The sequence below is a fragment of the Malurus melanocephalus genome, unplaced genomic scaffold, assembly GCF_030028575.1.
Source record: "Malurus melanocephalus ecotype Western Australia unplaced genomic scaffold, MMel_1.1 scaffold_3, whole genome shotgun sequence".
NCBI classification, from domain to species: Eukaryota; Metazoa; Chordata; class Aves; order Passeriformes; family Maluridae; genus Malurus; species Malurus melanocephalus.
The window spans coordinates 2,513,351-2,529,428 of NW_026623235.1; the positions used below are offsets into that span (position 1 = coordinate 2,513,351).

At 37.8% G+C, this 16,078-nt stretch overlaps 1 protein-coding gene across 7 annotated transcripts in view; it reads right to left on the minus strand.

Annotated features, from left to right (window-relative positions):
- The window catches only part of TRPS1 (transcriptional repressor GATA binding 1), a 207,150-nt gene that overhangs the window by 158,910 nt on the left and 32,162 nt on the right, over positions 1–16,078 (minus strand). For 6 of the 7 annotated variants that reach the window (XM_057367719.1, XM_057367728.1, XM_057367753.1 and 3 more), the window contains exons 2-3: positions 13,658–13,816; positions 9,714–10,642 (exon numbers count right to left, since the gene is read on the minus strand). In XM_057367719.1, the coding sequence (XP_057223702.1) occupies positions 9,714–10,642; positions 13,658–13,694 (966 nt within the window). In that variant the 5' untranslated portion in view covers positions 13,695–13,816. The remainder of the gene's footprint in view (positions 1–9,713; positions 10,643–13,657; positions 13,817–16,078) is intronic. The other variant, XM_057367744.1, reaches the window with a different exon arrangement.

Sequence of the window (16,078 nt, forward strand, 5' to 3'; positions counted from 1 at the left end):
ACAGAGTTACAGATAACAAACATATTTTGCAGACACTGTGGACACCAGAAACTCTGAGTGACAATAATCCCAGCTGCTATTCAYTGCTAATTACTTTTATTTCAGAACACTGGTAAAACATACTATTASTACTAGCATTTTCTACAGTGGACTGTAAATCACATCTTTTCTGTAACTTGTGCTAATCCTGCTTAGTGGTCTACACAGCAAGTTTGTGTCCCCTGCTAATGCATCATTGTCTGTATCACAAGGGGATAAAGTAGAACTAAATATTCCCACAGTGCTTGTATTAAGCTCTTACAATGTGAGAGACACATACAATCTTTACACCACTGGAATGTCATTGATTACCAGTTATTGGTTTGGCATTTTCCTGAATASCCTGCTACAATTCAAACTAATGCATTGCATTAGACCATGTATGCGAAAGGTAACTCAGAGTCATCTTAATGTTACTACACTCAAAAGCCTCTTTTCACTTGTAACAAAACCTGCTGAAAAGCTCCATGAGGGTCATCATTCAAAGACAACTGAAGAAACTGTTTTCCATGAAAAGAGGTTGGGAGAAACACTTAAAGTGACAGTATAAACTGAATATGATTCASCTTTCAGCCAGCCAAATTTGGAAGAAATCTACACATTTACAGAACTGTTTGGATTCATGCACTTTGCTCAAATCTTGGCTTGACTTTCAGATTTTTCAGTTACATGGTGTATCCCTATGTACAGGCACCAAACTTCTTCACTTGCTATATAATTATCCTTAACTCCTGCTCTCTCTGACCTGCCCAGAAAGAGGAAAAGTAAAGGAGAAAGAAGGAGAAAGTGAAATATGGATACATACATACATACATACATACATAYATACATACATACCAYAGAAATCAACATCCACATTTCTGTGTGGTATCAGAAGTGATAGATTCTTGTATTTACTCCCTTATTTCCTCATTCCAACAAAATTTAATCCCCTGCTCTGCTCTGACAAAGTTACATTTTCTTAAGTAGACACTTTTCCCTAACACGAAGAAGAAACTAAATGAAACCAATGCTAAAATTCTGCAATTCTTTTCTACCACTGGAGTCCGAAGTGCCAGCTGACACAGCTTCTGGCAGTCACGAGTACAGCTTGTACAGGAAATGTAGGAGCAACTATAGATCAACAGTTCCCTCAACATACAAAGAAGGAAATTAATCTTCACAATTCTCTTTTTAAACAGAACCTAACACAGAAGTTTGGACTGTGGAAACATGATTTAATTCTTCCCTACACTGTCACTTGGTTATGAAACCTTGGGATTATCACTTATTTCTGCAGAATCTCAACTCTGGCAAGATAGTTGGCATTAATTATTACACTGTGTAAAACAGGACAGATACTGGAATGGGYTCTCCATTCTTTTGCTGGAGGTGGTTGCACTGATATTCTTTAAAAATTGCTCTTCAAAGCTGTATCTTATTCTGGGATTAAACTGAAATATATTTCACAGTAAGATTTCCATAAACACAAAACTCTTAAAKTTTATTAATTAATGGGGAAAATTGTCAAAAACTGAAGCTCATGTTAATACAGCTAAGCTATCTCCTCATATACCACATGCACTTCCAAAAATAGCCAGAAAAAAAGGAGAAAAGATAACACGATAATTGACAATGTTTCAAGATGTACTTTCTAAAGTATGTTGGCAAGTACTTCAACAAAGCTGTGTAATTGCACTATATGTTTCCAAAAGATATGTCTACATTGCTTTAATTAGTAAAGACAATGATTTCATGGACTAGAAGGACTTGGACTTGGGCAAAACAAAGTACTTTTTTTTTTAATGTATCTTTAATTTTTATTTTGCCCTTAATCCAAACACTACCCTTTTCTCCCTCCTCCTTTTCAAAATTCAATCCTAAATTCCATCACACCAAAGCAGTTTACAAATACTTCTTACAAAAACTGAAAAAAATCACCAAGGAAGAGAAAATCTGCCAGCTCCTGTAATCATGTATTTCATGAAAAAAAAATTCTACCAGCAGAAACTATATCTGCATAAGAGATTSAACCACAAGGATTACATGCGCAGGGTAAAGCTGTCTTTGACCCCTGGCTTCTTCTGCAACTACTGATTAGAATCCATCTGCATTGGAACATCAAACGTTAATGAATCTTTTTTTCTTCTTACCTGGGTTACATCTTTGGCTAATCAGGAGGTGAAAGGCTCCAGATCCCTTACCAATCTCCTGAGCCATCCAGTCTGCCTTTGCAATTACTCTTAATCTTCTAATCCTAAAATATTTTCTAATGCTCTTGTTTATTCATTTGCTTTGTGCAATATAGCATCCAGAACATTTTAACCATCCCACATTTATGAAGTTCTTCATGTCATGCAGGCCAGAACAGATTCCTGGCTTTCATGCAATTTTGTATAACACCACCCAGTTCTCTAACCTCCGCTATGGAGAATTCACTCCCTCTCACTCACTCTCTTTCTGCATTTTAAACTAGGAGAATCTTCAGAGTATATTCTTAATACTATTTACCATACTGTGATTAATTTATAGGTGCACAGATCTATGTTGCACAAATGAGACAAACTCATGGCTTTGTGGGCTGTTCATACTTAACGAAACAAGAAAGCAAACTATTGGATCACATTCATCCAAAGTACGTGCATTCTTCTTCAAATTTATTCTGTTGCCATTGAAGCCAATGGTTTTTGTGTCATTAGAATTTTATAAGTATTTTTAAAACAAAGACTGTGACAGAACCATAACACAACTTAAATTAAGGTCGGGAGACCAGATGTGCAAAAGCAACAAAGAAAGAAATGGAAGATCAAGACTTTCATTTGCTAACTAGTGCTACTAGACTAATATCTAAAGAAGCACCATTCCTTCTATTCTCTGTAGATAAAATTACCAGACAGTTCCTTGGCTACTGTAAACTCACACAGCCTCACAGGCAAGCTCACACTGATTTATACCACAAGAAAACCTAGCTGCTTTGCTTTTTTCCCCAGGAACTTATTTTTTTGAGCTCTCATCCTTTCTGTAGGCTATCTTAGCAGTTTATAACTTTAAATAKAAGCATCGATATTACTAGTGTCACCAAGTGTCTAACCTCTCTTCCAACACTACCAAATATCCCTGCAACAAGGTAAGGAAATATCAACACATAAACAACTTCTCTTTGAAGGCTGTGAATATACATTACATCAGTTGTTCCACAAACTGTCCATTTTAATATTCTAATATTAGTATAGACTACTTCTCACTGAAAGGCAGCTAAAATAGCTTATTTCTGTCACAGACCAAGGCAATATTCCCGGGCACTTCCTATTTAGCAGCTGACATGCTGTAAATCACTGCCCATCATTCTGAAGAGTAAACTTGCTAATATCTCCATAGAAGTGATATAAAGAACTTGTACTGTATATAATCATAGAAATCATTCCTTATCAGCAATTGTCAATAYAGAAGTTAAATGCCTCTTTCATGTYCTTTTTCAYATATTTATAAATAGGTGAGTATGCAGTTATATATGCATAAAGAWGCAAATAGATGTATATACACTCACAAGCACATGCATACGGACTTATATGTGTAATTTACACCACCAATTCCTCTACCTGCCACCATTTCTTTTTCATGTCAGTTGTTTAAAAGAGATGSCTGAATCCTGAGCTCCTCTCTCAAGAGACTCTCTCAAGTGTGCAARACAGCCTCCAAGTCTGATTACGACCCAGAAGTAGGATTCAAATTAAACAGGTRTGTCCATGTATGCATATACCAACACTCAAAATAGCTTGATAGTTTTCAGTTTATCAGGAAAGTCCCCAGGGAGAGTCTGAAACATGGCTGACATGAAATGGGCCTTGTGCAGCAACCACCTTCACGAATGTTCTGCTCTAGCATATGCTGCAAAACCTAGCATGGCAAAACCTAGTCCAAGAGATTGGGATATATCATATCCAATTCAGTTTATTTAGATTTAATTCTTCTGTTATGGACAATTGAGCCGAAGTCAGTGAGACAAACAATATAAAATTTGGATCCTTTTGTTTAACCATGSMAGGAAAATTAAATTCATTCTTATAYATRTTTCTGTTTACTCATGTCAACCACTTATGTACTCATGCCACCTTCTAGGAAGCCCATTTCATAACAAAGTTGAACTTTAAGAAGGTTTGATTTGCTAATAATACAAAAAAAATACTGTATTTTTTAGGCCTCAATCTGTAATTCTCACCATATCTGTAAGAGTCCCTTGGCCAAAACTACCAAAAATACAATGAAAACCTTTATCATGTGAAGTGCTGCTGATTACATCTGCACCCCTTAGCACCTCTATATTTTTTTTAAATCTTACCTTCATGGCTTCGTATTCAATCAAACTGTTAATACTAGCCTGGAGGGTCAAAAGCAGAACCTACTAATAAAACCACTGGTTCTCATTCAGCTGAATGCTAGTGAGACCAGACATTACACTAGTCACACACGTCTAACCTGGGAACAGAAAAGGTGCCAGATTTGATCTACTGAAATCCAGACCACGAAAAACCACTCATGACATAACACCACGTAGATACATGGAACTCACCAATGATTTATAAAGAACACAAAAGGAAGAGCTTTACAAACTCTGTGTAGGCAGTTCTYCCACTTTCTAGGACACTGAGCAGCCTGCTGGCTGGACATCAAGAAATGCTTTTGGTTGCTGTGAAAATCCCAGAGCCTTATTCATTATATGCACTTTTATATATGTAACCTTATCTATAAGGTCAAGGGAAGTGGCTCTCCCCCTCTATTCCACTCCTGTGAGACCCCAGCTGGTCCATCGAGGGATGGATATCAAGCTCCGGGGTTCCCAGCATAAGGCAGCCAYRGAGCTGTCRGAGTGAGTCCAGAGGAGGCCATGAGGATGATCAGAGGGCTGAAGCACCTCTCCTATGAAGACAGGCTGTGAGCCTGGAGAAGGCTCTAGGAAGACTTTAYAGCAGCATTCCAGTACCTAAAGGGGCACARGAATGCTGAAGAGGAACTTTTTACAAGGGCATGTAGTGATAGGACAAGGGGTGACAGCTTCARACTGGAAGAGGGCAGGTTTAAATAAGATACTAGGAAGAAATTCTTCACTAGGAGAATAATGAGGCACTGGAACAAAGAAACTGGATGCCCCACMCAGAGATGCACCATCCCTGTTAGTATTCAAGGCCAGATTGGAAGAGGGGCTGAATAACCTGGTCTACTGGAAGATGTTCCTGCCCATGGGAGCAGTGTTGGAACCAGAWGAGCTTTAAGCCCCTTCAAACCCAAATCATTCTGTGATTCACATATGACAAAGCATTAGGCTGAGTGGAATAGGACAACTCTTAYAATATTGGATGTCTAGAACCATAGAGGAAAACAACTGTCAATACCCTCTTGTTATTATAGGGTAGTAAATAATGCAGTAATTTATTCCTTTTCTTCCCATCCCCCCACTCCACGTGCACTGAAATGCAATCAAGAAACTTAAGGATGGCTCTTATCAGTCCATGTTTTTTTCAGAAATTTGTCTTCTTATGTGTCTGTCTAGACCTAAAACCTTGAAACAATCAAAATCAGAAGACTGGATTTAAAAAAAAAAAAAGGGTTTTTGTACATTCGGAATCATTTTAATGGCTGAATAGAAGAGGAGGTAGATCGGTGCCAATAAGCTCCAGAACCAGGGCCATGCTGAGCAGGAAGCACCTCAAAGGTAGCATTCACAATAYGAAGTAATCATAAGAACTGCTGAGCATGGCAATATGTCTTTATTCATGGCTGCATAAATACCCTTCCCCCTTGGGACATGCCATCTGAAACCCTCACCTGAACACAGACATTTCTGTCCTTTCTTTGAGGGACACTATTCTCTTTGAAAACACACCAGGAAATGGGGTCACGCCCCCTTTTATACAATAGCCTAATGGCTTGAACACTTGTTCAGGAAACAGGAAAAGTAGGTTCCTTTCCTTGCTCTGACAGAGGGGATCCAAGCCTGCTTCTTCACCTTCGCTGGGAATGTCCTAYGCCTCAGCTATAAGCTGCTATGTGGAAGACAGCACTTTCCAGCCTTCCTGTCGAGGCTGTCCCACTTAYTACTCATAAATTGAGGGTTAGAAAAAGGACTGCCTACTGTCTACATGCCAGCAACCTGCCTGTCTCCAGACTCTAACATACACCTTAAAGAGTCATTAGATCAAACAGAGAAGGAGACTTAATCATACAGCAGCAAATGCAATAGCTTTCAGCATCATAGCTGCTAGCTTAGTCACATGAATTTTACTTTAAGTGAAGTCTTTAGATCCAGTATAAAGGCTACTGCTTTAGGCACGTCCACAAAGCCTTACACAGGCTCAAATATCCAGCAAGACAAAGTCACCTATAGAGATTGATCAATTAGCTAAAGTGAAGAAAAAATAATGAGGGGCACATCAGCAAAAGATCCATTGAACTCACTTCAAATGTTATTTTGATAAAAGCTATAAAGCTGATTAACACATTCCCTGAGAATTCAGTCACAGAGGTGTGATAGTGAATGTTTTCTGAAATCTATACAGGCAAGAAAGTTAATCTCCCAGAAACTGCTAAGTGTTTTTATCCAATCCTATGGAATTTATTATAACTCAATGAACCAAAACCCTTTGAAGAGAAAAATGGAAACAAAGAGTACAGGAGATTTTCAACAGAAAGTAACATTTTCAAAAAAGACAAAGGAGTCTTGTTGGATTAAATATTCATACCAAATAAAAATCTGCACAATAGTAAGGCCAGAAATATTGGATTATTCACACAGTTCCCAGACAAATCCTTTTTAGGTACTACAAAACACAGTCCCATCATCTGAATACCTGTAGGTGAAACCAAATGTATATCCCCAGTTTTGCTGATTACAACCCCTAAAAGCTGCATTTAGGGTCGAGAGGGTTTCTTGGCTAGGGGTGAGGTTTAACTTCACTTCTGTGATACAAATCCAAAAATGCATTTGATTTCTTTTTCCAAGCCCTCAGCAAATGGACCATAYCCCTAGATTTCTGCAGATAGGACAGGAGATACTGCTTTTTCTTGCACACAGACATTTTCCCATTGCTTTTCTGTTTGCCTTTGTTACGAATGCCAAATATGGGGCTCCATAGCATCCCTCACTATACAAATCTTCATATACCATAATCTCCAAACTGACTGTGAGCCAGATCAAAGTCAGTCATCTTCATCCTCTGGCTTCTGTGCTCAGTTCCATGGCCTGAGACCATAAATCTATCGATAACTTCCAGTCCAGCTACAACAGAACAGTTTGCTAAGTGTGAGGGGATCAGTAAATCAGATTCTAAGCCCAGTCCATTACTATTTCAAGTTAATTACAAAGTGATTATTTTCATTCAGCCCAGTRCTTATACAAAATAATATTGTTTACATGAACCAATTGTTAAGATTCAGTACCCTCTCACATTATACAGGAGTGTGACTGAACCAATTTTAACTGGAGTACCRATCAATACAATCCCTTGTTGTGGCGGGAGATGCCAGCCATTCAGATKCCTGAGAAAAAAACCTCCAAAATATATATAGGAGTAATATAAACATGTGTGGGTGCAAAGGGGATTTTCAAAGTTCTTTTACTTTGTTTATGAATCTCACAAAGCTGTTCTGAATCAGAAGTCGGGGAGGAGAAAGCATAAAAATATTAATCAGTTACTTATCTTCTGACATGTTCTGGATCAACATCTGGAGCATGTGCAAGTGATGAAGTATGGCATTTGCCACAAAAGCTTATTTAATGTTTTACTCCCAAACTGAGCAGGGAAAACTAGCACCCTTAAAAATTAAGTTTCCAGATCTTTTTTTTTTTTTTTTCTTTCAAATAAATAGCCAACATTGTATAGGCTGTCTGTTCTATTTTGGAAAATGTTTTTCGTCTGAGAAAAGACTGATCTTAAGTAGATTATCTATGGGCTGTTTCCTACCGCTTTTTGTCTCCCCTGCAGTATCTTACTGCCAGAGTTTAGTAGACAAGTATAGTCTAGGTTCAGCTGTTTTGTTTCTCATTCTATCAGTTCAAACTGAGATAGCTCACACATCTGTTTTATTTCTGAGAGGACTGCAAAGGAAAAGTATCCAGCTCATTCTAATCAAGCATAAACTTTCCTATAAATAACTAAGGACCYAACGAAACAATTGTTTGGAGGAAATGAAAGTGTGTTTAGAAACTCAAATTCCTCTATACTGTATGCCTGAGCTGTTCCAGTTTGAATGTCTTCCTGACAGYATGGATCAGTTGCTCTAAGATGCTGTCCCTGGAGTCAGCAAACTGAAACTATAGCAGGAAATCCAGGTATTAACATCATACTATGTGCTAATTATAAATCATCATTTCACAATCTGACATTATTCACTTCTAACTTCTTTTAACTACATCACGTATTTACTTTCTAATCAAGAGTTTGACAGCAGAGAGTGTCTGACATGAGACAGTGATCTTTTAGTAAGACAGCAGTTCAAAGATTGCAGCRTTTATGCATAGTAACAGCCTTAGTTTGATTTGCTGTTCAACAAAGAAATTGCAGAGTTTATTTAAAAAGAGGAAAAGTTTAAATCATTTAAAAGCTTCAAGGTCCTGACTTGTTTTCTRGTTTTGGTTTCTTCTTTGAAGTTAGAACCCATCTTGCAAAATTTCTTTCCTATAGCTACAATTCTGCAAGTAATATTAAATATTTTCACCTTTCTACCTTTTTATTTYAACATACCCTGGGAGTTTTATCTGGTGATTACTACATTGTTTCCAAGTATGCAGTCACTTGAAAATGGATGGACATTTGAGCTTGTATTGTATGCAAACTTCATTACTTCGTTGTTTTTTTTTTCTTAGAATCTGAATTTTTCTATCATATAGAATACTGAAACATCCTACTGTATGTCTCAGCTCAATTCAAAGATTTTTTTAAAGCACCAYCAACTTTTTTAACTAATTAAATATTAGCTGATAAGAAACTAACAGAGACTCCATGAAAAACATTTTGAGTTCCTCTTTCATAGTAAAAATAACATTTTTTTCTCAGCAGTATCTGTAGTTTTTTCCCTACTTCAACTAGATGAGAAAATGACTGAGGCAATAATCCTTTCCTTACAGGCTTACTAACGTGAAGGACAGCATGGATTACTGYTACTTTTTGAAATGTTTTAAATACCCATTGTGTATCCTGTTTTTCTGGCACTACACAACTTTCAAGCTGCCAAGACTTGCCATTATTTTATCTTAATAAAGAATCAATAAGCCAAATCTTGACTTCCAGCAGCTGATAATTTAGGATTACATTTTTAATTTCCAGCTGCTGTCTTTTGTCTAGCTGGTTGTTATTTTTCATTATTATTTGCTCTTTTCTTTCCATGACAGTAAATCCTTCAGATATGATTACCAATTCAGCGGTCTGCCTGTTTGCTGAATAAGATCTTTTGCTATTGATTACCATAACGACTAAATCGTGCACAGAAATGCCACTGGTCAAAAAGCCAAACACTCCTCTACCGTACAAGATGCTCAGCAGACCCGCAGAAAGCCTGGCTAAAATAGACCACAGTGGTCCTTAAGGCTTAAGCAGGTTATATGAGATWCACTGATCACGTAGGTAGGAAAGGCTTTGCAAGAACTGGCTTTGCAGCTGAGAAGGCAGCRAGCAGAAGCGGGAGGCTGGGAGCATACAAACCTGCACATCGTAAGTCCCATTTAACAAGACAGGCCTCTGGGAATTGATGTCCTGCAGTACCCCTGAAAGCACAGTGCGGTTGACTTTCTGGAAGTCTTTGGAGTGGCTGAATTGCACCATGTTGTGGAGAGCCAAAATTTTAGTGTCGAGCTCAGCATCCTGCCTGGTGCGGTTGTGCAGTCCTAGGTGGTACTTGCGGAAGTGTTTGATGAGATCTGTGGGGTCGTTCCCGTAGTAACCATACCCACAGATGTTGCATTTGAAGTCCTGAAGCTCTGGAGACAGAGGCGCTGTATCTGGGTTATCATTTACCAACAAATCTGCTTTTGATTTGTTCAGCCTTAAACCCCCATCTGAAGGCACTTGTGGGTTTTTTGAGGCCATGGGGACCGGGCTTGAGCCTTGGCCATCAGTTTGACCACTTTGCACTTGCACTGTTTCATCTGAAGCTTTTGGCGACATCTGATGCTCCTCATTTGTCTCCGCTGCMTCTCCTGACGGGGTACAGACCACATCTTGGGTGTCATCTGCATCTGATTTTTGAGGAGACTTCAAGGGCTCACAGATTCCCCCAACAGCTGGAGATGAGAAAGCCAGCATATTTCTGTCTGTCACCTCATCATGAGGGAAGGATGGAACATTTCCTCCCTTATTGTGGCTTTCATAATTGAAGCCAGCCTTTTCACTCAGCACTGAGCTTTTCAAGTCCTTTTTAACACTGGAAGATGGCTCTTGGACATGCATGCAAAGTTCCTCCTTGTTACTTAACTCTGCCGCATCACCCTGGTCAGTGTTTTCTTGCATCTGCTCTGCAGAAAATTCTTTTTTCCTTCCAGACTCTTCACTTTCAGTACCTGTAGACTCAAGGGTCTGTACCTCACCTTCACTAGCAACGTTTCTTAGAGGGGGATTCTTTTTCCGGACCATATCTACCACAGAAAAAGAAAAAAAAAAAAAAAAAAAAAAAAAAAAAAAAAAAAAAAAAAAAAAGAAAGAAAAAAAGAAAAAAAAACACCTATAGAATTATTCAAGATATACAAGATATGTAACAGACTACAAACCTAACACTTTTAAAAGCATTCTGAACTATATGAATACATTGAGTACATCAACTTTTCAGAAACTTTTTGTCAAACATGTTTTTAAACTATGMAGAAAACTTCTAAAAAATGATCACACTGAAACTGAACTTAACTAAAAGTAGAACTTWAAAAAATCTATAAAAACACCACGGGAGTCAGTGAACTACAGGTTTTCTTATCTTTTGGGATGATAATGGTCTGGCAGAAATAATTTTAAATGAACACTTCTTTTAAAATCATTTTAAAAAACTAAGAGGAAAATAAACTTTTGAAGTCTAATATTCATGTACAACTACATATAATGTAACTTTGCAAAAATACACCTAAAAGACATAATCTTAAGAAGAACTTATAGGAAGAAAACAGATTTAGGAGAGTAAGCACTTGAGGTTTCAGAGAAAGTATTTTCCTAAGCAGTATCAGTTTCTCTGTAGCAAAAGTTCCCCCTCCTACTCCCCATAAACTTCAAACAGGATTATATGGATATTCTAGAGTCTGGCCCCACAGTCCATTATTCATGTAATTAGTTCTATTTGCCAAACAAAGAGAAACTAACTTTATTAGGAAACCCGTTGTCAATAAAATTTTACAGGCCTGGATCCAGACATTTGACATCACTGTGTGGCTGAGCCAGGATCTGCCCTGAAAACACCTGGAATTCACATGGATCTAATCAGCCAAACCTTCCTCTGCTCAGTCCTCCTTGCAGACAGAGCCACTACTGCTAAATCTGCAAGTACTCTTCCAGGATCCATTTAAGAAAGCTGAGACAGGACAGCAATAAGGATCAGAGAGAAAGGAGGAGTCTGCCACTGGAAAGTCAGCTGCTCTCTGAACTGGGGAGATTATGGAAGGACAAGCAGTCAGACTATGCAGGTACTAAGTCAAATTCCTCATCCACTACATATCTTTACCTTCCCCACTCTATTGAAGAGAAAATACATATATGATAGTCCCCTGCTCTCGCCACTGTGTGGTTCTGGATTTGATATTCACCACCAGCTGGTTTGATCCATTTGTGTTYGCATGCTAGCTACAGGCAGAAGACACATTTGCCACAACTCTTCTATGCTCTTAATCTTTGCCAATGCTGCATACAAGGATGGATGTTTCTCTTTGCCAAGTTGTGTGTGGTCTGGTGGCAGCAGCCTGCAGTACCACACATGAGATGTGAGCTACAGACTCAAGTCTGAGCCCCCATTCCCAGGCCAGCCACAGCCAGGCTCTATGGAGGCACTGGAGATATRTATTGCTCTGCCAAGGGAGGACCACCTGGAGACTCTGGGAGCAGCACTGATGTGCTCCAAACAGTGCGGTGTCCAGACCTCTGAAAGACATGGACAACCTTCTCAAAATAGTACTTTGAGAAGCCAGGCCGGGGACAGAGGTTAAAAATAAAAGAACAGGCATCTGTATATCCTCTTATTTACATCTGCTCCACATGAAAGGGCGTTATATGCTCTGTTGATAAAAACAGACAACTTCTTAGGGGAAATGTTCAACTTGTGTCTTGGGCTGGCTCTGTTGTCTTTGTGGTTGAGCTGATCCACAGGCAGCATGGGCTTCAGCAAGACTGCTTTCATACAGAATGCCAGCTCGTGTTACAGAAATTTTGACACTCCGTGTGGTCTTAATAGGTTTCTCAAATGCCTGCTGCGATTCCTTACTGTAGAAGACACGTATGCTTGGGAACCAAATGTCTTCTCTTTAATGTCAACCACACCTACCAGGATAGGTGTGAACTAAATTGTACAGTTTCTTTCCCCAGTAGCTCCTGAACCATGAAGTCACTCAGAACTAAAAGCAATATTTTCTGTTGTGGTAAGACAACTATTACAATATAGACTCAGCCTACTAAAACAACATGCACACATACATAATTCAAGGTATAAAGATAGTCGTCAGCCTTTTAGCATTACAATTTCTCTGCAAGACTCCATGAATGCTCTTGGTTAACGCACACTAAAAATATCTGTGAGCATCTCTGGTAGGTGTTCAGCTAAGTATGTATTTTTCTCCTGTTTACACATCCCAAACCATTTTTTAAAATAACTTCTGTTTAAATACAATTCRTGGCAGATGACAGAGAAAGAAGTCCTGACTGCACAGTGAAGAAAAATCAGAAATCGAGAAAGTAAACATCATGACTGTTACCTCAGTCAAAATTAAACAAGACTAAATGTTCTAAAACGTTTTTGTTACAGATATTTTTGGCAGACAGGGAAAGCATAGAGATTTGCTATCTTCATGAGAACTGACAGAAGAGAGTCAGAGAAAAGGACAGAAAAAGAAGTCCCTTTAAAGAAAAGAAAAATCTGGACTTTATACAGGCTAACTAGACAGCAGACCTAGATAGTTTAGTCTTAATTTTCTCAAAATATTTGTGAGTCTGGGTGTTAATGGAGGGGAAAAAAGAAAACCATATCTGCCCAATGAGGCTTTTTCATGCAATATTCTATACCTGGAGAAAGAAAGGAAAGAAGAAATAAGATAACATTAACTTCCTTAAGTTGAATTTAGAAGTATTTTTCCTTTTTTTTCTTTTTTCTTTTGAAAAATCATCTGTCATTTATTTGTTTGATATCCACTCAAGGGGACAGTAAGAAAAGACACAGGGATTTTTTTTGTCGCTGAAATTCCACCACTATCATTTTTCAGAGACATATTATGTAAATAAAACTACATCTGCAATACTCCTAAATTGAAGAAACCATCCCCTAGCAAGTCATAAGTTAGATACAGAAAGAATATAGCCACTCTGAAATTATTATCTCTAAGACAAATAACAGATTGCACAATGTTTTATTGTGTGCCAAGAACGTTTTTGGTTAACAATTTCACTTGAAAAAATAGATCACATACTTGTAAAATCATACCCAGCATTGACTTCATAAGGCATGTGGCTTTAGAGTGCTTTTTACAATTATTAATTCTATTAGTCAACTAGCAGGCGGGCTAATGCAATTGTCTTAGAAGATGCACGGAAGACACAGAAGACATTTTGAGAGCTGATCTGTATATCTGCAAAACAAAACAAAAAAAAAAGGTTTTCCTTCCTAAATTATGCATTCAAAATATGTTTTTTATTTAAAAACATTATTATACCTATAGTACATTCCCATGCATCTATTACTGGGCACTATACAAATAGAGTGTGCTGTTCTCTATTTCCCTCAAACATGAGAAATCCCACAGCTCTCGTCTCCTCAGACACATCCTCGCACACACACACTCTCACACAAAAAGACAAAAAATATCTCAGAAGTAATGTTCACCAAACACAAAGTCTAAAACACATTTAAAGTAACTGTTAAAAATGAGCTGTAGAAAGTGTCTTAAAAATTCACATGCATCATAATGGCAGTGGCCTAATGGGACAGTTAATGGCATCTAAATAACTGGTTCCATCAGCAGTTTTAAGTTAAACTCTGCTGGCTGCCTTATGCTTCGCTTGAAACAAAATTAGTTGTGTTACTTTCACTGTTAGCAGGCAATGCCCACATCTCTAAAATGCCATGGCAATATTAAGCACATTTGTTGGGTGTTAGTAAAGAAGCCAAGTGAAGAACAGCCTTTGGGACATAACTACCTTTTCATCACTGAAAATAGTGTTCTTCCCAAAATCAAAGAATTACTAAGCCTGACAGCCTGATGTGAATGAAAGGACTTCTCAAGCTGAGGGAATTCTGAATAAAATACAAGTTGAAGTAGTCCTCTTTGGGTTCTGTAATTCAGAGGTTTGTTTCTTATTTTCCTTACATGAAATTACCTTTAAACCACATGGGGTTTGGGGTTTTTTTAGCTATCATCACTCCCAGCTATTTTAAAGTAGAAATAATAATAATAGCTATATATATTTTCCATCAAAAATAGCCAAGGCTACTCTATGTGATTCATGCATCTGCAAGATACAGACTTTTCTATTCAATCACTCACATCAGTTTATCCCTGGAAACAAAAACTTCTGCTAAAATCAGTTTGTAATTCAGGATAATGAATTACCATAGTGACTACTACACGACTTCAAAAAGAAAAAGAAATAAGAAAAATTCTGGTAATCAATAGTTTCTTWAGAGTGGTGAAGATGATGACTAATTACCTGCTGATCACCAGCTCCCCATCGGGTTACTGTTGTTGCTCATCACTTTTACTGAATGTGATGGCTTGTCATGAAAGCCTATTGCAACAGAATGGTTGCCTGGTGTTTGTGCTGCAGGTTTAGGTCAGATCTTAGTCATATGCTCTTTTTAACAGAATAATCCATCTAGAAATGTGTTTGAATTTTATGAGATGCCACTGACTAATCTTTGTACAAGCARATGCACAAGCAGACGAAGAGCAAACTGAGTCAAGGGTATATGGAGACTGTGATATTATCAGTCAATAAGCTGCAGCAACAAAAAGTTAAATGAAAATACACATTTATATTCAACAGGTTCAAGTAGGACACCTTTGTTAAGGGATAGTAAAATTAATACTTCTACACTCATATATATTACACACCCACACAAAGATATATAATGCACATATGGCGCTTGAACATCAATCATTTTCCCAGAATAATGCAGCAAAAAATCATTAACTCTCAGTGTCTCAGCTTAATATATGTGTAATACTTACCTATCTCACAGGAGTGTTGTGAGGCTTAATTAATTAGTGACTGTAAAGCACTTTGTGATCCTCTAATGAAAGGTGCTACATAGCACAAAGTATTATTAAAATCATTAGGACCACAAAAAAGCCCTGTGGAATTCCAGCCTACACTGTCTGTTAGGGTTGGGAGTGATCTTATTATTAAAAGGAGACGATCAGACTAATTTTCATAATTTTTTCAAGATTTTTTCCCCCTTTGCTGTTGTGATAGCACGTTAGTAGCTAGAAGCTTAATCTTTATCATCTTAATAATGTACACTGATGTAGTTTGTTACTGCAGGGCTAGAGAAGAGAGCAGGGCTTTTGGCATTCAACTGGCTTTYCCTTTTAAGAAAAAAAAATTAAATTGAGAGACATATTTTGACACCTTCCCACACTCCACCCCAGCAGGACAGCTGATCATGTGAGATCGCAGGATACTCACTATAGCTGCATGGGAAAATAATGCTGTGGTTTTAATTTCTCTCCTTTTTAGACTTCTTATTCTTTCACAAAAGAAAAAAAGAAGACGAAAAACAGAAAAATACACGAGACACAAAACAAAACTCAGTTTATTACACATAAATAGACTACAAAGACTGTCTGCTGTGCTTCATATAAAAAAACCTTAAGTGTTCAAAGTGCCGGCTT